Source organism: Rhinopithecus bieti, unplaced genomic scaffold (assembly GCF_001698545.2).
Source record: "Rhinopithecus bieti isolate Rb0 unplaced genomic scaffold, ASM169854v2 scaffold_7684, whole genome shotgun sequence".
Taxonomy (NCBI): Eukaryota; Metazoa; Chordata; class Mammalia; order Primates; family Cercopithecidae; genus Rhinopithecus; species Rhinopithecus bieti.
Window position 1 is genome coordinate 3,760,848 of NW_016806071.1, and position 22,768 is coordinate 3,783,615.

The window sequence follows — 22,768 nt, forward strand, 5'->3', positions numbered from 1 at the left end:
GTAGATACCCAGAAGTGGGATTGCTGAATCAAATGGTGGATCTACTTTTAGTTCTTTAAGGAATCTCCACAGTGTTTTCTATAGCGGTTGTACAAGTGTACATTCCCACCAGCAGTGTAGAAGTGTTCCTTTTTCACTGCATCAACACTAACATCTGTTATTTTTTGCTTTTTAAATTATGGCCATTCTGACAGGAATAAGGTGGTATTTCATTGTGGTTTTAATTTGCATTTCCCTGATAATTAGTGCTGTTGAACATTTTTTTTCAACAGCACTGGCTGTTTCTATACCTTCTTTTGAGAATTGTCTATTCCTGTCCTTTGCCTAGTTTTTTTCCCTTTTGTTTTTTTTGAGAGGGAGTCTTGTCTAGATCTGTTGCACAGGCTAGAGTTCAGTGGTGCGAACTTGGCTCACTACAACCTCTACCTCCTGAGTTCTAGCAATTCTCCTGCCTCAACCTCCTGAGTAGCTGGGACTACAGGCACTTGCTACCACGCCTGACTAATTTTTGTATTTTAGTAGAGGCAGGATTTCACCATGTTGGCCAGGCTAGTCTCAAACTCCTACCTCAAGTGATCAACTCACCTCAGCCTCCCAGAGTGCTGGGATTACAGGTGTGAGCCACCGCACCTGGCTTTTTGCCCACTTTTTGATGGGATTATTTGTTTTTTTCTTGCTGATTTGTTTGAGTTCCTTGTAGATTCTGGATATTGGTCCTTTGTTGGATGCATAGTTTGCAAATATTTTCTCCCACTCTGTGGATTGTCTGTTTAGAGTCTGCTGATTATTTCTTTTGCTGTGCAGAAGCTTTTTAGTATCATTAGGTCCCATTTATTTATTGTTGTTTTTGTTGCATTTGCTTTTGCTTTCTAAGTCATGAATTCTTTGCCTAACAATGTCTAGAAGACTTTTTCCAATGTTAGAATTTCTTTTTTCTAGATTTTTCTTTTTTTTTTTGAGACGGAGTCTCACTCTGATGCCCAGGCTGGAGTGCAGTGGCATGATCTCGGCTCACCGCAACGTCTGCTTCCCAGGTTCAAGCAATTCTTCTGCTTCAGCCTCCCAAGTAGCTGGGACTACCGGCGCGTGCCACCACCCCTGGCTAATTTTTGTATTTTTGGTAAAGATGGGGTTTCACCATATTGGCCAGACTGGTCTTGAACTCCTGACCTTGTGATCCACCTGCCTCAGCCTCCCAAAGTACTGAGATTACAGGCATGAACCACCACGCCTACCCATTATCTTCTAGATTTTTTATGGTTTCAGGTTTTAGATTTAAGTCTCTGATCCATGTTGAGTTGATTTTTGTATAAGATGAGAGATGAGGATCTGGTTTCATTCTTCTTCTTTGTTTTTTTTTTTTTTCTTTTTTGGAGACAGAGTTTCGCTCTTGTTGTCCAGGCTGGAGTGCAGTGGCACGATCTTGGATTACTGCAACCTCGCAGGTTCAAGCAATTCTCTTGCCTCAGCCTCCCGAGTAGCTGGGATTACAGGCACCTGCCACCGCCCAGCTAATTTTTTGTATTTTTAGTAGAGACTAATCTCTCAAACTCCTGACCTCAGGTGATCTACCCACCTCGACCTCCCAAAGTGCTGGGATTACAGGCATGAGCCACCACGGCTGGCCCCAGTTTCATTCTTCTACATGTGGCTTGCCAATTATTCCAGCGCCATTTGTTGAATAGGGTGTCCTTTTCCCACTTTATGTTTTTGTTTGCTTTGTCAAAGATCAGTTGGCTGTATTTGGCTTTATTTCTGGGTTCTCTGTTCTGTTCCATTGGTCTACGTGCCTATTTTTATACCAGTACCATTTTGTTTTGGTAACTATATCCTTGAAGTTACAGTTTGAAGTCAGGTAATGTGATGCCTCTAGATTTTTCTTTTTGCTTAGTATTGCTTTGTCTATGCGGGCTTTCTTTTTTGGTCCATATGAATTTTAGTATTTTTTTTTAGTTCTGTGAAGAATGATGATAGTATTTTGATAGGAATTGCATTGAATATGTTGAATCTGTAGATTGCTTTTGCAGTGTGGTCATTTCACAATATTGATTCTACCCATCCATGAGCATGGGATGTGTTTCCATTTGTTTGTGCCATCTATGATTTCTTTCAGCAATGTATCAGATCTAGGACCTTTTTGGATGAGTCTTTAGGGTTTTCTAGGTATATGATCATATCATTGGTGAACATTAACAGTTTGACATACTCTTTTTTAATTCGGATGCCCTTTATTTCTTTGTCTCGTCTGATTGCTCTGGCTAGGACTCATTTTTTAACTGGAGACTATTCTCAAATACAAACTGTACAAAAAGATAAGACATTTAGAACAAACTTTGCTGTACAAATAAAAATGCAACAAGCCAGAAGTTACAATTTGTAGTATTTGCTACCTAGAAACTTCAGCACCTGTTCCATAATAGTTTGCTCAATAAATGCTTTATATTGAATATACAGCTGCATTTCTGCTCACCTTGAGCCTGTGTGGATAGTAAATTCATACATGCATCAGAAACAAAAAAGGACAAGCACCTGTCCCTGGGAGTAGTATATTTTGGTTTCTAGTTGGGGAGGTGGTGAGTCTGATTTAAATAAGCTTAAGGCAGACTTTGAACTCTGGGTTTGAGTCAAGCTTCAGTTATAACTTTTTTTTTTTTTTTTGAGATGGAGTCTCGCTCTGTCGCCCAGGCTGGAGTGCAGTGGCTGTATCTCAGCTCACTGCAAGCTCCGCCTCCCGGGTTCATGCCATTCTCCTGCCTCAGCCTCCTGAGTAACTGGGACTACAGGTGCCCGCCACCTCGCCCGGCTAGTTTTTTGTATTTTTTAGTAGAGACAGGGTTTCACCGTGTTAGCCAGGATGATCTTGATCTTATGACCTCGTGATCCACCTGTCTTGGCCTCCCAAAGTGCTGGGATTACAGGCTTGAGCCACCGCGCCCGGCCAGTTATAACTTTTTAGTTATAATTTTTTGCCAACTTTTAGCAAAAGAAAGTTTGGTCTTTTCAAAGTATATATAAAAAGACTGGGAGCCAATAAGGCCACTTGATTATCTTCTAGTGCCTTTTGGACACTCTAGTGTCCAAAACTACTTCCCGTGACCTCGCTGTGATTTCTTGTAGGGATGCAAAAGAAACAGAAGCTCAGAATGAAGCCACCTCTACTCCCCATCGTATCCGCAGAAAGAGTTCTGTCTTGTCTATGAACCGGATAAGGCAGCAGCTTCGGTAAGACTACTCCTTGGCAGGCAGAGAAACATTGCTGCCATCTCTGATATCTATACTCTTATCTCTTAAAGCCTCTTATATTGTTTGTTTGCCAATCCATTGAAATTGACCTTTTACCTAGCATGTCTGGAATTATGTTAAGTTTCAGATAATTGTCTTAGTTTGAAGGGGCAAGAAATACTTCCTGGGCTTAGGTGGCTCCCATCCCTGATCATCATGTCCAGCAAGACTGGTGGTGGGAGGGGGTGCCTAAGAGCATGAACTTGGATTCTGAGAGATCTGGATTTGAACCTGGGCTTTGTCATTTACTATCTGTGTAACCTTGGGAAGGCAAATTTACCTTTCTAAGTCTGAAATTCCTCATCTACACAATATAATAAAAATGTCATAAATTTGTTGAGGGGTTTAATGAGATAATATAAATAATGCTCCTAACAGAGTGTCTCAGTAGCAAGCACCCATGTTGTCTGGTCACAAGGACCCTGCAATGCTTGTAATCCACACTAACGTTATGGAGTTCTTCTTATTTAGACTTGAACACTGAGTAGCAAAAAATATGTCCCTACCATTTAGGTTTCTAGGTCATAGTAAAAGTGACCAAGAAGAGAAAGAGATTCTGCCAGCAGCAGAGATTTCAGAATCTAGCAGTGACGAAGAAGAGGCTTCCACACCGCCCCTTCCAAGGAGAACACCCAGAACTGTGTCCAGGAACCTGCGATCTTCCTTGAAGTCATCCTTACACACCCCCACGAAGATGCCAAAGAAAAGTGTAAGGTTCTACTAGGTTTACTTCCCATCGAAGCATCCCTCTCTTAGTTTAAAAGTTACAAATGCTGAGGTCACAGATTAGTAACAGCTGGAATCTGAGGACAGGTCTGTTATATTCAATGCTATTCCTTGTGGAATATTCATGGAGAAAGGGACCTAAGTGAACACTAGGACTGAAAATGAATCTAGTAAAGAGTGATTTTTGAGTTAAGTCCCTTTTACAGTACAGAATCAGGCGGCCAAGAGCCGAACTTCCTGAGGGAAGTGCAAGACCCACTCCTCTTTGCATCTGCCACGGAGCACTGGCAGAGTGGGTATCGCATGTGCGGCCACAGAGCCGTGGTGTTAGTTTTGTTGTCCCACTTGACACACCTGAGAAACCGGGAGTGCTACTTACATATTGGTAGCAAATCGTGTCACAGCAAGATGGAAGGAGGAGATCAATGGACATCTTTTCTGCTTCCTGTGGAACTTTATAGCAGAACACCGAAAAGGTATTCAGATCAGGATCTTCTGATGTTTGAGTGTGCTTGAGAAATGTTTGAATTAAAGTTAAATTGAGAGAGCATCTTATTCTTTGGAACGCAATTGGGAAGTCTTAATTAGAAGACTTTCTAAAGCTGATGTCCGTTTTTCCACATGAAGATGTGATTTGGCTTGGGTTGAAATCAAAGAAAAATCTCGGCTAGGCACGGTGGCTCACGCCTGTAATCCCAGCACTTTGGGAGGCCGAGGTGGACAGATCACTTGAGGTCGGGAATTCAAGACCAGCCTGGCCAACAATGGTGAAACCCTGTCTGTGCTAAAAATACAAAAATTAGCTGGGCTAATGGTGGCAGGTGCCTGTAATCCCAGCTACTCTGGAGGCTGAGGCGGGAGAATCACTTGAACCTGGGAGGCGGAGGTTTCAATGAGCTGAGATGGCACCATAGCACTCTAGCCTGGGCGTCCGAGTGAGACTATCTCAAGAAAAAAGAAAAGTCTCTAGGGAAAGGAATCCAGTAGATCAGTAATCCCCAGTCCTTTTGGCACCAGGGACCCCCTTCGTGGAAGACAAATTTTCTACAGATGGCAGGGACTTGGGGGGATGGTTTCAGGATGAAATTGTTCTACCCCAGCTCTCCAGGCATTAGATTCTCATAAGGAGTGTGCAACCTAGATCCCTTGCACACGCAGTTCACAACAGGGTTCACACTCCTATGAGAATCGAATGCCTCTGCTGCTCTAGCAGGAGGCAGAGCTCAGGTGGTAATGCTCACCCGCCCACCACTCTTCCTCCTGCTGTGTGTCCTGGTTCCTGACAGGCCTCTGGTTTGATTGTGCCTCCTCGCCCCAAGCCAAAAGTAGGGATATAAGGTGTAGGGTCCCTTCAGCATAATAAAAGGCAGAAGCGCATCAGGTTTCTTGATACCTTCTCAGCAAGGCCTTGTCAGTTCTGTTCTGTTTTCTCCAAAATCAATACATGTAAAGACTTTTTTTTTTTTTTTGAGACAGGGTTTTGCTCTGTCTGTTGCCCAGGCTGGAGTGCAGTGGTGCAATCTCAGCTCACTGTAGCCTCAACCTCCCAGGCTCAAGCGATCCTTCCACTTCAGCCTCCCTAGTAGCTGGGACTACAGGGGTGTGCCATCATGCCTAGCTAATTTAGAGGGGGCTTTCACCTCTGTGTTGCCCAGGCTGGCCTCGAACTCCTGAGTTTAAGCAGTCCTCCTGCCTCAGCCTTCCAAAGTGCTGGGATTACAGGTGTGCGTCACCACACCAGCCTGTAAAGCCTTTTAAACAGATAGAGTTTAAGTGCTTTCTGCCTCGGGAGGAAGTGGAGAGACTGTTCTTTCTCTAGCCAGGCTGAAAACAGAGGGTGGGTAGAGTGAAATCCCGCATAGGAGAGAATGCTTTGTAGAAATTCCATGAAGATGAGGGAAGCAGCAGCAGGCCTGCTCCAGCAAGCCATGAGCAAGGAAGAAGACAGAGGGCTGTTAGACTAGCCTAAGCAGTGATCTGGGGGTTTGGAGTGGAAAAATCTGCCAGGGTTTCTCCAAGTCCCACACCGTGGGCCATGGAAGTCCTGGGCTGATGCTTGACCATATCTTCAAATAAGCCCAGAGCAAGATCTTATGAATCAAGCGTAGTTTATGCTTTCTCTTCTCTTCTGTATTTGGGCAGAGTAGTTAGGGTTTCTTAAGCATTTCTCGTCTTTCAAGATAATATTTTACTTTTAAATAGTATTTCATCCAAACTTAATTCTTTCCTCAGACTGACAATGTTCTAAATCCTGATGCTATATATACATTAGAAAAAAGAAACCACGTTGGGACGATGAACAAAGTTTATACAATGTGAGGTGAGAGAGGTAGAGTCGTGGTCCTTTATCCAGGAAGGAACTAAGAGGAATTCACCACCTCTCTTCCTTTATCAGATCAGCACAAATCACATGAGCTGGTGTGTCCTAGATGGTGTTTTGCTTTTTCTTTGTGAAATATGTTCTCTGTTTTGAATACAGCTCAAGCCTAAAACACCACGTTGTGCCACTCCTCAGATCCGTAGTCGAAGCCTGGCTGCCCAGGAGCCAGCCAGTGTGCTGGAGGAAGCCCGACTGAGGTACTGCAGCTCTTGATTCCCTTTCAGAGAGGCAGGAACCATGCGGCCTCTGCTTTCATTCACATGAAATGGGAGTGATTAGCAGTCACTGGTCTACCAAATAAAGGTAGATACACTATGTGTCTACACTTTTACCTATCTAGGTAAAGTGAGTGTGTGTATTTAGGAAAAAGAAACCTCTCAAGCAGCATCTGGGTCAGCCAATGTGGACAGGCCCTGGGAGGACTGACCTTCCCGTCTACTGCCATCATTTCCACAGGGATGGAAGATGATTAGTCAGGACAGTGCCTCGTTGTTATGATGCCCTTTAGAACCATATGGAGACTTTCATATAAGTCTGGATCCTGTCAGAAATCAAGCAAAATCTGAATCTCCTATGGGATGAGGTCCACCCATGTGATTTGGTTGGAGAAATGGAGGCCAGGGATTATGAGGCTAAATGGAGGGATTTGAAAATGAAGGGATTCTCTGCCATTTGAAATTTGAGTTTTCACGTAGAAACATAGACAAGAAACCGTAATCATTTTCCATTGATTAATGAGTAGATGGTTGGGGAATGTTCCTAAAGTCTTCCTTTTCTCCTATTTACCACCAATGGTAGGCTACACGTTTCTGCTATACCTGAGTCTCTTCCCTGTCGGGAACAGGAATTCCAAGACATCTACAACTTTGTGGAAAGCAAACTCCTTGACCATACTGGAGGGTGAGTCATGTGAGGTAGGCAGGGTAGTTTGGGGAATAAGGCCCCTGCTAGTAGAGTGCCTTGGGTGTTACTGTTTAGCGGTACAGGCTTTCTCCAGTATCAGCAGACTACACCAAATCGTTGCTGAAGCCTAAAGCTTCTGAGACATTTGTTGCCAAAGTAATCCTATAGAAACAGAAATGTTGCCTTTCAGAAAGAATGAAACTGGCCTTCTTTGAGTAGGCAGTTTGCATATAGCATTACTTGTGGAATGAATGATTCTATATAAGCAGGTCCTATTCTGACCAGCTTCCAAGGATGGTCTCTACTGCCCCCACCTCCACATTTCAAGGGTCTTGGTCCTTCCCTCAGTATACATTCCCATACTCCTAACTGATTATAGCATGTAGTGGCTGGCTGAGACCTACCCCACGGGTTTTCCCCTCTTGCTCTAGGTGCATGTACATCTCTGGTGTCCCTGGGACAGGGAAGACTGCTACTGTGCATGAGGTGATGCGCTGCCTGCAGCAGGCAGCCCAAGCCAATGATGTGCCTCCCTTTCAATACATTGAGGTCAATGGCATGAAGCTGACGGAGCCCCACCAAGTCTATGTGCAAATCTTGCAGGTAAGCAGAGCTGTTTAGGCTTTTTGGAAAATACTGTTTCTTTGTGGCACATGAAAAAGGAAAGAGTTACTTAATTTTGTGTGTATTGCATGTTCATGATATACCAGGCATTGTCCTTTCTGTAGAGGTAGCAAGGGCAGGGAAGGCAGAATTCTTACCCTAGGGGAATTCAAAGTCTAGGAGCTGGATAATGACTACTAGCCAGGAAGCCAGTGCTTTTCCACATGGTGAAAACTGTGAGCTCACAAGTAGCAGTGTAGCAACATGGAAAAGGGGTCCATGGCAGGCCAGAGGTTGAGTCTTGCTGTTTCGTCCATTGGCTGTTATTTTGGAGCAGGTAGCATCCAGTTAGAGAATTATGTAATAGTGATTTTAAGGGGGCTTCTGGCCCAGCCTGTGGCTCATTTGCATTTCAAACTCACACACTTTCTTTATCTTCTCTTTTGGCGCCTTCTCTTGTCCTTCCAAGTTAAGGTTAAGACTAGATTGGGAGGCAGAACATAGGATACTGAAGTCCTCAGGCTAAATGCCTCCCTCCATTTACAGATTTAACTTTAATCCCAGAGGAGTAAGATCCTTACAGTCCCTCACAACTGTGTTTCTCCTAATGCAGAAGCTAACAGGCCAAAAAGCAACAGCTAACCACGCGGCAGAACTGCTGGCAAAGCGATTCTGCACCCGAGGGTCTCCTCAGGAAACCACCGTCCTGCTTGTGGATGAGGTGAGGTGCCCATGGGAGGACAGGAGAAGAAATGGGACTGTCCCTTACGTTTCAGGAGCAAGTGCTGGGTGGAAGGGAGGAAAGTCCTGGCTCCTTTCTCTATTCTTATGAGCCATTTTCTGGTGCTGAAAGGCATGTGTCAATGGACTGCTTTGGTGCTATGATCTGGGAAACATACAGCTAAAGCAGTGGTTAGAGGTCTTCATTCTGAAGCCCCAGCTCAGTCTCTGTGATTGACTCTGCATCTCTCTCCTTTTCCCTGGCAGCTCGACCTTCTGTGGACTCATAAACAAGACATAATGTACAATCTCTTTGACTGGCCCACTCATAAGGAGGCCCGGCTTGTGGTCCTGACAATTGCCAACACAATGGACCTGCCAGAGCGAATCATGCTGAACCGGGTGTCCAGCCGACTGGTAGGTTCTAGGGCAGTTCCCATGCTGTTATTGCAGATCTGTAAGCTTGGCCAAGAAGTTCTGCAAAAATGGTCCAGGTGTGGTGGCTCACGTCTGTAAACTCAGCACTTTGGGAGGCCAAGGTGGGGGGACCACTTGAGGTCAGGAGTTCAAGACCAGCCTGGCCAACACGGCAAAACCCCATCTCTACTAAAAATACAAAAATTAGCCAGGTGTGGTGGTGCATGCCTGTAGTCCCACTTAATCAGGAAGCTGAGGCAGGAGAATTGCTTGAACTCCAGAGGCAGAGGTTGCAGTGAGTTGAGATCATGCCACTGCACTCCAGCCTGGCGACAGAGCCAGACTCCGTCCCCCCCAAAAAAAGTTCTGCAAAAACGAATACTGAAATGGTACATTAAGAAATGTGATTTCTGCAATGCTTATAGTTTCTATGTTAGAATATATCACCATTGCATGATTTTCTGCAAACATCATATCTTGGTGTTCTGCTACCCGTGGACTTTTAAACTGCACCAAGCCATGGAGGTTTAATTATTTTAAAAAATGTTTTAGGCTAGGCGCAGTGGCTCACGCCTATAATCCCAGCACTTTGGGAGGCCAAGGCTGGCAGATCACCTGAGGTCAGGAGTTCGAGACCAGCCTGACCAACATGGAGAAACCCTATCTCTACTAAACATACAAAAATTAGCCAGGTGTGGTGGCACATGTCTGTAGTCCCAGCTACTTGGGAGGCTGCAGCAGGAGAATCGCTTGAACCCAGGAGGCGGAGGTTGCAGCGAGCCGAGATCACGCCACTGTACTCCAACCTGGGCAACAAGAGCAAAACTCTGTCTCAAAAAAAAAAGTTTTAGCACTTATAACCTGCCAGGCAGTGTTAGGTACTTGGAATAGTGCAATAAATCAGGCAGATGCAATGTCTGCCCTCACGGGCCCTGCAGTTCAGCAGGAAGCACAACAAGAAATCATGAAGAGCCTGGTAAGTGAAGCCAAGTGCAGTGACAATGTATAGCATAGATCTGAAGATTATCTCACCCACTTCAATTAAAGCACCTCAACTTTTATCTACTTCCAAATGATTCTGATAGAATCAAAGGTCCTTAGACTGGGTGCGGTGGCTCATGCCTGTAATCCCAGTTTGGGCCGGGCATAGTCGCTCACACCTGTAATCCCAGCACTCTGGGAGGCCGAGGCAGGTGGATCACGAGGTCAGGAGATCGAGACCATCCTGGCTAACACAGTGAAACGCTGTCTCTACTAAAAATACAAAATATATATCTGGGTGTGGTGGTGGGTGCCTGTAGTCCCAGCTACTTGGGAGGCTGAGACAGGAGAATGGCATGAACCCAGGACGTGGAGCTTGCAGTGAGCCGAGATCACGCCACGGCACTCCAGCCTGGGCAACAGGCTCAAAAGAAAAAAGAAGAAAAAAAGAATCAAAGGTCCTTAAATGAAATGAAAAAATAGTTCGAGAACTACTGCCCTGCAGGACACCACTGGTCATTGTCAGTAAAGGCAGTGGTAGTCTAGGTATGAAATGTATAATTTGTTATATGGGACCTGGGAATCGGGTTTGGGGGCCCAAGGGTGACTTTCCACCTGGATAATCAATGGGCAATAAGCAAACTTATTCCTCTGTCGTTTTGGTTCCCCAGGGTCTTACCAGGATGTCCTTCCAGCCCTACACATACAGCCAGCTACAGCAGATCCTAAGTTCCCGGCTCAAGCAGCTAAAGGCCTTTGAGGATGATGCCATCCAGCTGGTAGCCAGGAAGGTAAGTCCTGCACCCATAAATCAGTCAGCACATCTTTGCTGAGTACCAGCTCGGTATGAGGCCCTGTGCTGGATGCTCTGAGGTTGGAGAGAAATTTAGAAAGTCCTATAAACATATAAAAAAAGAGAGACAAGATTCCAAGAAATTCCTTAGCCTTGTTATTTTATGATTGATTAGAGGGCCATAAGTATTGTGGGTTTATATGCAAGCTAATATGAATTGATTCAGGGAGCAAGCAGTTTTGCATGATGAAAGGGACAATATGGTCAGGTAGACAAACCTGGTCCGAGTTCTGGCTCTAACGCTTAGTAGGCATGCAGAAGGTTATAGCAAAGTTACTTGAAAATTTCCTGAGCCTCAGTTTTCTTCTCTGAAGAAGAATGGGAGTACTTACCTCATAGGGTCATTATGAAAATGTAACAAGACCATGTCTATAACATGCCCAGCAAGGCACACTCTCCAGGCTAGATGTGAGTTATTAGATGCTCCTCCCCTCCAAGTCTAATAGGAGAATGCTCCCTGAGAGTTCACCATAGACTAGTCTCCCTGGCTGCTGAGGAACAAAGTAGGTTAAAAGTCTGCCTCAGGTTGAAAGAAAGAAAACCCGTATATCCACAAGTATTTCAGCACATAAAAGAATTATAAACTTATTTCTAGTTTCCTCTTGCCGACACACTGTTCACCCTGAGTGGCTGTAGCAGCAGCACATGACTGTGACTCCTGCTCAAAACTGGCTACTATATTAGGGACTGGGGTCAGAGGTGAGCCAACTGTGTGCCTGTCTCCAGGCTTTGCTTTCCAGGAGGGAGATCCTCAAAGTTATCATCTAGGCATTTTATGGGTAAAGTTTTTCACTTTTGCTGTTATGCATAGTCTAAGAGTCTTTTTCTTTTCTCCGAATGATCCTTTTTTATGCCAAACTTTTTTTTTTTTTTTGAAACAGTCTCCCTCTGTTGCCCAGGCTAGAGTTCAGTGGCATGATCTCAGCTCACTGCAACCTCCACCTTCAGGGTTCAAGCGATTCTCCTTCCTCAGCCTCCCGAGTAGCTGGGATTACAGGTGTGCACCACCACACCTGGCTAATTTTTGTACTTTTAGTAGAGATGGGGTTTCGCCATGTTGACCAGACTGGTCTTGAACTCCTGACCTCAGGTGATCCACCCACCTTGGCCTCCCAAAGTGCTGGGATTACAGGAGCAAGGCACTGCACCTGGCCAGTGCTATCCTATTTATTGAGATTGTCCTCTCCCCTTTTCCTCCAAGATGCTTCTGTCGGTTGCTTTTGGTCTCTGTCTTGCATTGTTAGAGACTTTCCGAAGTTGTCTTGGTTGTCCTCTCAGGTGTAAGGGTGGAGATTAAACAGCTGGCTCTGAACATGTAAGTGGGGCTTATTCACTATAAGCTTTGCTGTGGGATGATCTGAGTGGGCCTGTATCACTGTCTTTTCTCCTTTCCCATGGGGATTGTCAGATTTCTCAGTATGCTTCCCCTGTCCTGTCTGGAGGGAGGGCAGTGTTCTGGGAATGAGGGGCTGGTGCCAGGTACAGAAGAGGTCTTCCAGTTTGGCATACATATAGTAATCATCTGTTTTTGGTAAGGGACACCTCTTCTACAATAATGCCTAGCATTCCTAGGACCAGAGACTTTAAACTTTGCCTGAGAATAAATTTCCTTTTTTTTTTTTTTTTTTTTTTTTGAGACAGAGTCTCGCTCTGTCACCAGGCTGGAGTGCAGTGGTGCGATCTCGGCTCACCACACCCTCCGCCTCCTGGGTTCAAGCGATTCTCCTGCCGCAGCCCCCGAGTAGCTGGGACTACAGGCACACGCCACCACGCCCAGCTAATTTTTGTATTTTTAGTAGAGATGGAGTTTCACATGTTGGCCAGGCTGGTCTCAATCTCTTGACCTCCTGATCCGCCCACCTCAGCCTCCCAAAGTGCTGGGATTACAGGCGTGAGCCACTGCGCCTGGCAAATCTCTGATTTCCTACCTTGGTAGAAGAGGAGTAAACTTTAGGGCAAAGAGTTTGATGGGAAAAGTACAAATTGCCATGGCCCCAGCTTTTCTAACAGAGCCTCCCTCAGTGGCCGTTATGTTCACCCAACAGTGTGAAATAGAGGAAGAATCTAGGACAAAGGTCAGCAAACTTTTTCTTTTTCTTTTCTTTTGAGACAGAGCTCACTGCAACCTCTGCCTCCTGGGTTCAGGCGATTCTGCTGCCTCAGCCTCCCAAGTAGCTGGGATTATAGTCATGCACCATCACGCCCGGCTAATTTTGTATTTTTAGTAGAGACAGGGTTTTCCCATGTTTATTGCCCAGGCTGGTCTTGAACTCCTGACCTCAGGTGATCCGCCCTCCTCGGCCTCCCAAAGTGCTGGGATTATAGCCAATAAAACTTTATTTATAAAAAGATGGTGAGCCACATTTTGTTGTTTCCTGATCTAAAGCATCTTACATTTAGTTTCTTAACATCCTCAACTTTTTTTTTTAACTTTCAACCACAACTTAATATTCCCTACTTTTGGCCAGCTCACGTCTGTAATCCCAGCACTTTGGGAGGCCAAGGCAGGCAGATCATGAGGTTAGGAGATCAAGACCATCCTGGCTAACACCGTGAAACTCTATCTCTACTAAAAATACAAAAAATTAGCCAGGCGTGGCGGCTTGAGCCTGTAGTCCCAGCTACGAGGGAGGCTGAGGCAGGAGAATTGCTTGAACCTGGGAGGCCGAGGTTGCAGTGAGCCGAGATTGCGCCACTGCACTCCAGCCTGGGAGACAGAGCGAGACTCCGTCTCAAAAAAAAAATTCCCTACTTTAGCTCAACAACCCCCCTTTACCTCTAGTTCCAGCACCATTAAATCCTGAGCATTTTAAAGATTTTTTATGTAAGTTAGATTTCTTGGATTCCTCAATATAGGTTTAGGATTTCGCTTTCTACAGTCCACTACACTAACCGCTACTCTTCCACGTCTTTCTAACTTGCAGAATTATTATTATTATTATTATTATTATTATTATTATTATATTGATACGGAGTCTGACTCTGTCACCCAGGCTAGAGTGCAGTGGCACAATCTCGGCCCACTACAACCTCCACCTCCCGGGTTCATGCCTGGGTCCTGCCTCAGCCTCCTGAGTAGCTGGGACTACAGGTGCCCACCAACATGCCAGCTAATTTTTTGTATTTTTAATAGAGATGGGATTTCACTATATTAGCTAGGATGGTCTCAATCTCCTCACCTTGTGATCCACCCTCCTTGGCCTCCCAAGTGCTGGGATTACAGGTGTGAGCCACCGTGCCTGGCACTAACTTGCAGAATTATATTTTTAAATCTTCTGTTGCTTCCCTTCCTTTTAGAGTTTTGGGGTGGGTTGTTGTTGTTGTCATTGTTTTTTGAGACAGAGTCTTGCTCTGTTGCCCAGGCTGGAGTGCAGCAGCTCAATCTTTGCTCACTGCAACCTCCACCTCCCAGGTTCAAGCAATTCTCCTGCCTCAGCCTCCTGAGTAGCTGGGACTACAGGCAGAGACCACCACACCTGGCTAATTTTTGTATTTTTAGTAGAGGTGGGGTTTCACCATACTGGCCAGGCTGGTCTTGAACTCCTGACCTCAAGTGATCTGCCTGCCTTGGCCTCCCAAAGTTAAAGGATTATAGGTGTGAGCCACTGCGCCTGGCCAGAGTTGTGTGTGTTTGCTTGTTTGTTTGAGACAGAGTCTTGCTCTGTTGCCCAGGCTGGAGTGCAGTGATGCGATCTCGGCTCACTGCAACCTCCGCCTCTGGGTTCAAGCAATTCTCCTGCCTCAGTCTCCCAAGTAGCTGGAACTACAGGCATGCGCCACCACGCCCAGGTAATTTTTTGTATTTTTAGTAGAGATGGGGTTTCACCATGTTAGCCAGAATGGTCTCTATCTCCTGACCTCGTGATCCGCCCGCTTCAGATCCCAAAGTGCTGGCATTATAGGTGCGAGCCACTGTGCCTGGCCTCAGCCTCGGCCCGGTTTTTTTTTAACAAAGATTCAGAAGCCATCAGATTTGGATGCTGCTCTTCCTCAAATCTCTTGCCCATAGTTTCAAAGCCCTCTCTTATTTCTTTACACATAATGAAGTGAATGTTTTATATTCTGTATCTTTTTTTTTTTTTTTTTTTTGAGATGGAGTCTCGCTCTGTCGCCCAGGCTGGAGTGCAGTGGCCGGATCTTGGCTCACTGCAAGCTCCGCATCTCGGGTTTACGCCATTCTCCTGCCTCAGCCTCNTCAGATCCCAAAGTGCTGGCATTATAGGTGCGAGCCACTGTGCCTGGCCCCAGCCTCGGCCCGGTTTTTTTTTAACAAAGATTCAGAAGCCATCAGATTTGGATGCTGCTCTTCCTCAAATCTCTTGCCCATAGTTTCAAAGCCCCCTCTTTTTTTTTTACAAAAAATAAAGTAAATTTTTTTTTTTTTTTTTTTTTTTTTTTTTTTTTTTTTTGAGATGGAGTCTCGCTCTGTCGCCCAGGCTGGAGTGCAGTGGCCGGATCTTGGCTCACTGCAAGCTCCGCATCTCGGGTTTACGCCATTCTCCTGCCTCAGCCTCCCCAGTAGCTGGGACTACAGGCGCCTGCCACCTCGCCCGGCTAGTTTTTTTTTTTTTGTATTTTTTAGTAGAGACGGGGTTTCACCGGGTTAGCCAGGATGGTCTCGATCTCCTGACCTCATGATCCGCCCGTCTCAGCCTCCCAAAGTGCTGGGATTACAGGCTTGAGCCACCGCGCCCGGCCTATTCTATATCTTATAATTATGATATCTGAAGTCTTTAGGGGTCTGATTCTGATAACCATTGATTCTCCTGGTTCCCATGCATATGTGGCTTGGTTTTCTTATTTTTGTGTCTTGATTTTTATTTTATTTTTACTATATGCTTGGGATTCAGTGTGCTTCTTTATTTGGTAGTTAATTGGGGCCTGGGTTGAAGTTGAATTCATTTAGAATTTTTTTTGTTTGTTCGTTTCTATTATCTAGGGGCACTACCAATTGTTACCATTTTTAAAATAAAATTCTCCACTTGAGAATTGTAGGAAAGACAACATAAATTTGGGCTCCAAATCCAAGTGAGGGCTTATGGTTGTAAAAACAAAGGGGAGTGTCCGGGTGGGGTGGCTCATGCCTATAATCCCAGCACTTTGGGAGGCCAAGGTGAGGGGATCACTTGAGTGGGGGAGTTTGAGACCAGCCTGGGCGACATATTAAAACCCTGTCTCTACAAAAAAATTAAAAATTAGCCCAATGTGATGGCATGTATCTGTAGTCCCAGCTACTTGGGAAGCTGAGGTGGGAGGATTGCTTGAGCCCAGGAGGTTGAGGCAGCAGTGAGCCATGATCATGCCACTGCACTCTAGCCTGAGTGACAAAGGAAGACCCTCTCTCAAACAAACAAACAAAAAAACAAAAACTCAGCTCAGCGCAGTGGGTCACACCTGTAATCCCAGCACTTTGGGAGGCTGAGGCGGGTAGATCACCTGAGGTCAGGAGTTCAAGACCAGCCTGGCCAACATGGTGAAACCCTATCTCTACTAAAAATACAAAAAATTAGCCGGGTGTGGTGGCATGCACCTGTAATCCCAGCTACTCGGGAGGCTGAGGCAGGAGAATCACTTGAACCCAGAAAGTCTACTTGGGAGGCTGAGGCAGGAAAATCACTTGAACCCAGAAAGTGGAGGTTGCAGTGAGCTGAGATCGCACCATTGCGCTCCAGCCTTGGCAACAAGAGTGAAACTCTGTCTCAAATAAATAAATAAATAAATAAATAAAACCCAAGTTTTTTGTGTGTGCCCACATCCACCTAGCACAACGGTAAAGTAGGCCGTTTTCCCTGCCATCCCTTCTATGTGATGGGTCTCACTCACCCTGTACTGAGGCTGAAGTGGAGGTCAAGTTTCAGGTGCATGTGGGATGTCCTGTTAGGTTCCATGTTGACTGGGCCTTAGCTTTTTCTTGTGTCTCCCTTGTCCCAGCAGCAGCCCAAAGGGAGGCATAGGGTCACCAAGTGTCACTGACACCCTCGGGGTCAGACTGGTTTAGGTGTTTCCTTACCCCCCAGACTTCCCCTTTCACTTTGTCCTAAGGCCCCTGCAGTACTTCTTGCATCCGTGATTCACCACAGAAGGTGCCTCTTCACCAGGCTGTACAGGTGGTGATGGGAGGGGAGGAGAACTGACGAAGCAGGAAGGCCTACAGGACACCTTTACCAGTTCAATGTGGGGGATTAGAGGAAGGGAAAAATATAAGCCAATAGTCATGTTTGTGTTTTGGGTTACTTGAAAAGTGATTTTTTCTTTTTTTTTTGAGACGGACTCTAGCTTTGTCACCCAGGCTGCAGTGCAGTGGTGTGATCTTGGCTCACTGCAACCTCCACCTCCCAGGTTCAAGCGATTCTCCTGCCTCAGCCTCCCCAGTAGCTGGGATTACAGGCTCGTACCACCACGCCCGGCTAATTTTTGTATTTTTAGTAGAGATAGGGTTTCACCATGTTTGTCAGGCTGGTCTTAAACCCCTGACCTCAAGTGATCCACCTGCCTGGGCCTCCCAAAGTGCTGGGATTACAGGTGTGACTCACCACACCCTCGGCCCTGGCTAATTTTTGTGTTTTTAGTAGAGATGGCGTTTCGCCATGTTGGCCAGGCTGGTCTCAAACTCCTGACCTCAGGTGATCCGCCCGCCTTGGCCTCCCAAAGTGCTGGGATTACAGGTGTGAGTCACTGCGCCCAGCCCTTTCCTCCATTCTTGATTCTGGGCCTCCTAGCCATTGACCAATCCGACCCCAAATTCACCACGCGCTGAAGGGGAGCCTGGCTATGGCTTTATCTCCAGATAGGCTGCACCTCAGCCTCTTGGCTTTGGCTGGCTGCTTCTGGGGGCACACATCTCTCTCTATGCAAGGAGTGAGAACTCTGCAAATGCTTCAATAGTGATCTTGAACCAAGGGTTTCTGATTTTAGACTTCATTTCCTGAATAGTAAAACTGAGAAATTTCTGCATTGTCCACTGTGGAGTTAACTGTAAAACCAAGACAGAGGTTTGGACTAGAGGATTAGAGTCCCATGCACAATATAAGAATTCATTTCTATTCTTCCTCAAGGTTCCCTGCCAGGGCTAAGTACTTAACTTTATGCTTACGTCCATTGCCAGCACTACCTTTTCTTTTTAGTTAAATACAGAATCTGTTGGTTCTTCTGGGCTAAGGTGGCCTCAGGAATAAAATATTCCCTCTTGTAGGTAGCAGCACTCTCTGGAGATGCACGACGGTGTCTGGACATCTGCAGGCGTGCCACAGAGATCTGTGAGTTCTCCCAGCAGAAGCCTGACTCCCCTGGCCTGGTCACCATAGCCCACTCAATGGAAGCTGTGGATGAGATGTTTTCGTCATCATACATCACGGCCATCAGGTAAGATGCTCCACTTCCTGAGCCTTCCTGGAAGGCTGTAGAAACATGTTTCCCTTTCTAAGCTTTTACTCATTCAACCTGCACTTACTAATAACATGGTTCTTTTTCATAGGGACATTATCTAGTCATGGAGACAGAAATATAACCCTAGGATAATAGAATATTTGACACTTATTGAGCTATATTATAGGTGTTCAGGGCGTAAAAGTGCTATGATAGGAACAAAAAAAAAAAGAAGCAGCTGCTTCTCTCACACTGAATGATGCGCCCACCTCATGAAATGAGGGCACAAGTATTTCTGAGTGATCAGTATATTTCCAGATGTAGTTGCTATGTTTCCTTACTTCCGCAGTGACATTTTCTGTATCAGTTTGAGAGTTTGGGGGTCAGAGGGAACCTTACCATGTAATATAGGAGAAATTATTTCCCAGGTTTTCTCTTTTCTAAAGACACAGAAAAGCTTTCTTTGACTTTCCTCTGGGCTGGGGTTACAGCCACTAACAAAACTCACATCTGCTCGTTTCCTTTAAGAAATTCCTCTGTTCTGGAACAGAGCTTCCTGAGAGCCATCCTTGCAGAGTTCCGTCGATCAGGACTGGAGGAAGCCACATTCCAGCAGGTGATCTCCTCTTTTCAAATCCTTCTAGATTTTGGACTTGCACTTTTAAAATACATGGAAATTTCCATGAATGTGTGACAGTCTCTATTTTGTGCCACCTAGACCATGTGAAAGAATATCAGACCGGCACCTACTTTAATGTGACATTTTGTAGAGCTGCATGAGCCAGAGACCTTTAGCGACTGGTTCTGCATGTTAGATTGAAGGCCTGTGTGCCAGACACTGTTCAAAGAATGAGATGAGTACGACAAAGTTACTCCCCAATTACAGCTTATGTTGTAGTGGAGTCAAGGCTTTCAGAATGAGGCCATATTTGAGAGCAAATCACAGATCAATCCAATCCCTACATGGGCATAGTTCAATGAGATCAAGTGAGAGGAATCAGTAGGGCTTGTGCTTTGTTAGTTTACTTAAGACTGGTATCTCTAGGTAATTGGCTGCCTTGGAAGATGAATTATTAAAGAAGTTTATGAGTGTGTACCTGAGAGTGTGTATGTCTGTGTATGTATGTTTTAGACATCTTTATTTAACTAAAGTCAGGAAAACATTTTCCTTTCAGATACTTATTTATTGGGTTGGTTGTAAATTCTTGTTTAAAATTTTAGCTACTGGTCATGTTTTGCCCATTACCATTCTCCTCCTACAGTCTGAGATAGCTCTTCTGCAGAGAGTCACTTTCATTTTAGTTTGTAAACATTTCCTGAACATCTGCAGTGTGCAATTAACTGTGATGGATCCTTGAACCCCAAGCTGATTTGGTTAACATCCCTGTTCCTGACAAGCTCCCAGTCTTGGGACTGGGATGGGGATGGACTCATAGATATTAAGAATGGAAAGTGACCAGAAATGCTCCAGACTTAGTTGACCCAGTGGAGAACGTTAGGATAGGAATCTGTGTTTCCAGCTATCCTCCTGCCTCCCTTTATTTCTTTATTCAGTTTTCTCTCTGGGCCTTTGTGCTTTTATGAGGGTCATGCCTTGGCATTTGCTCACTGTACCTGATAAGGAAAGTGGCCTTGTAGCAAAATTTGACTTGAATTTTGACAATCTCAATTGTGGAACTCAGCCCCTGGAGACAAGACTATCTGTATCACCAGTGAGAGTTACTAGTCATTTTATATCCATTATCTCACAAGGGATGTACAGTGTATTTTATAGATAAAATTGAAGCTCAAAAGAGTGCAGTACCTTGCCCAGGTTTACATATTTAGGTAAATGGTAGCACCAGGATTCAGGCCTGCTGTTTTCTGATTCCAAGGCTAGCATTCCATTCTGCCTCTGCACTTCGTGTACCACTGGGGCACCAACTGATGCCTTCTGGAGTGTTTGATGTCCTGGGGGCCATGTGTCTGATTTTCCCAAATGAAGACAGAAAGGAACAGAAAAAGCCCCAGGATTGTATTTCCTCTTAACCTTTGCCTTGCTATTTGTGTCTAGATTTATAGTCAACATGTGGCACTGTGCAGAATGGAGGGGCTGTCGTACCCCACCGTGTCAGAGACCATGGCCGTGTGTTCTCACCTGGGCTCCTGTCGCCTCCTGCTTGTGGAGCCCAGTAGGAACGATCTGCTCCTTCGGGTGCGGCTCAACGTCAGCCAGGACGACGTGCTATATGCACTGAAAGAAGAGTAAAGGGGTTTCACAAGTTAAAAGACTGTGGTCTTGCTGGGTTTTGTTTTTTGAGACAGGATCTTGCTCTGTCGCCCAGGCTGGAGTGCAGTGGCACAATCATGGCTCACTGCAGCCTTGACTTCCCAGGCTTAGGTGAACCCCCTACCTCAGCCTCTCAAGGTGGCTGAAACTACAGGCACATGCCACCACGCCCAGCTAATTTTTTGTATTTTTTGTAGAGACAGGGCTTCACGATGTTGCCCAGCTAGTCTACAAAGAATCTAATTTCCTTTTTCTAAGCACATGGAATTGTTGTAACAAAGTATATTGAATGGAAATGACTCTCATGTATTTTGGAATTTTCCATTAAATAATTTACTTTTTCCTGAGTGTTTGTGAAGTTATTACATTATAATCATTACAAACATCTGATTATGCAACCAAACTGTCCTTCCTACAATAGCCCTTCCATGTGACTTTTATTTCTGTTTCTAGGCCTGCCATTTATTTAATGGTAACATATATAAAATATAAGTACACGATTTACTTGTATCTGTATAAAATAGTTCTGGGAGAGTATGCAAGAAACGGGTTATACCGATGACCTCTGGAAAGCATCAGATGGCCAGGGTTAGGGGTTAGAGGGGGCTTTTCATTGTGTGTCATTATCTAAGTTTCGAATAATATGAACAAAATTTAGTTTATAAAAAAGGAACTGCTGGAAATAATATAAATAAGTAATCTCTAGCCACAAATGGCTAGAAAGTGTAATTTTTACAAAGGTACTATTTACCATAAAAACAAAACAAATCTTTAAATACAAAAGATTTCTATGTCACAGAAAATATAAGGTACTGAGAAATAAATTGATTTAAATATTTGTTTGTTTGTTTCCCTCTGTCACCAAGGCTGGAATGCAGTAATGGACCACAGCTCACTCCAGCCTTAACCTCCTGGGTTCAAGTAATCCTCCTGCCTCCGCCTCCTAAGCAGCTGAGATTCCAGGTGTGTGCCACCATGTCCATCTCCTAGGAATTAATCTAAAAAAGAGATGCAAGTAATCTCTAGATAGAAATCAATTCCAGTCAAAATCTTGGCAAGGTTTCTTGTATGACTTTGTAGTGAATTCTAATATTTATATGGAAACCAACAACAGGACAATGGACATCTAAAACCTCATGAAGTACTGAGGCTGGGCGTGGGTGGTTCATGCTGGTAATCCCAACACTTTGGGAGGCCAAGGTGGGCGGATCACCTGAGGTCAGGAGTTCGAGACCAGCCTGATCAATATGGTGAACTATCATTTCTACTAAAAATGCAAAAAGTAGCTGGGTATGGTGGTGTCACCTGTAGTCCCAGCTACTTGGGAGTCAGGAGAATTGCTTGAACCCACCCAGGAGGCAGAGGTTGCAGTGAGCTGAGATGGCACCATTGCACTCCAGCCTGGGCGACAGAGCAAGACTCTGTCTGAAAAAAATAAATAAAACCTAATATGAGGTACTGAAAAAAAACAGCCTCACCCGTGTGCTAGTCCTGTCAGAAATGCTTGTCCTAAATTTATTGATGAGAAAATTATCAGACAAATTTAAATTGAGGGAGAAATACGCTGCAAAGCAGCTGTTCAACTCATTGAAAATACTAATATCACAATAAAAAAAACATAAAACATGGAGGAACTATTCTACACCAAAGGAGAATAGAGACATGAAAGCTAAATGCACTATATAAACCTTGACTGGGTCCTGGATTTAGGAAATATAAACAATTATAAACATTATTATTAACTATGTATTAGACAACAGTATTTTGTAAGTGTTAAATTTGTGATTATGTCGGAGAATGCTGTTCTTAGGAGATTCATAATGAAATATAAGTGATGTGTTATATCTGCAACTCATTCTCAAATCATTTAGCAAAAATATGTATTTCTATATTCACATATACATTTAAAATAATTACATATAATGGATTGAGGATCAATATCAATATTTTGTAAGCTTCTGCAATGAAAAAGAAAAAATGGGCCAGGTGCAGTGGTTCATACCTGTAATCCCAGCACTTTAGGAGGCCAAGGTGGGTGGATCACCTGAGGTCAGGAATTCGAGACCAGCCTGGCCAACATGGCAAAACCCCATCTCTACTAAAAATGCAAAAATTAGCCACAGGTGGTGGCGTGCACCTGTAATCTCAGCTGCTAGGGGGTGCTGAGGCAGGAGAATTGCTTGAACCCAGGAGGCAGAGGTTGCAGTGAGCCAAGATCATGCCACTGCACTCTAGCCTGGGCAACAGAGCAAGACTGTCTCAGAAAAAA

The 22,768-nt window shown here is 44.8% G+C and overlaps 1 protein-coding gene across 1 annotated transcript in view; it reads left to right on the top strand.

The window, feature by feature from the left end:
• ORC1 (origin recognition complex subunit 1) overlaps nt 1-20,841 on the top strand; it is a 32,808-nt gene extending 11,967 nt beyond the window's left edge. The window contains exons 7-17 of the mRNA XM_017874600.1: nt 3,118-3,222; nt 3,796-3,991; nt 6,488-6,585; nt 7,187-7,288; nt 7,723-7,894; nt 8,508-8,615; nt 8,882-9,031; nt 10,684-10,803; nt 18,058-18,227; nt 18,759-18,846; nt 20,284-20,841. Coding sequence (XP_017730089.1) covers nt 3,118-3,222; nt 3,796-3,991; nt 6,488-6,585; nt 7,187-7,288; nt 7,723-7,894; nt 8,508-8,615; nt 8,882-9,031; nt 10,684-10,803; nt 18,058-18,227; nt 18,759-18,846; nt 20,284-20,478 — 1,504 coding nt within the window. The 3' untranslated portion in view covers nt 20,479-20,841. The remainder of the gene's footprint in view (nt 1-3,117; nt 3,223-3,795; nt 3,992-6,487; nt 6,586-7,186; nt 7,289-7,722; nt 7,895-8,507; nt 8,616-8,881; nt 9,032-10,683; nt 10,804-18,057; nt 18,228-18,758; nt 18,847-20,283) is intronic.
• Nucleotides 20,842-22,768: the final 1,927 nt, after the last annotated feature.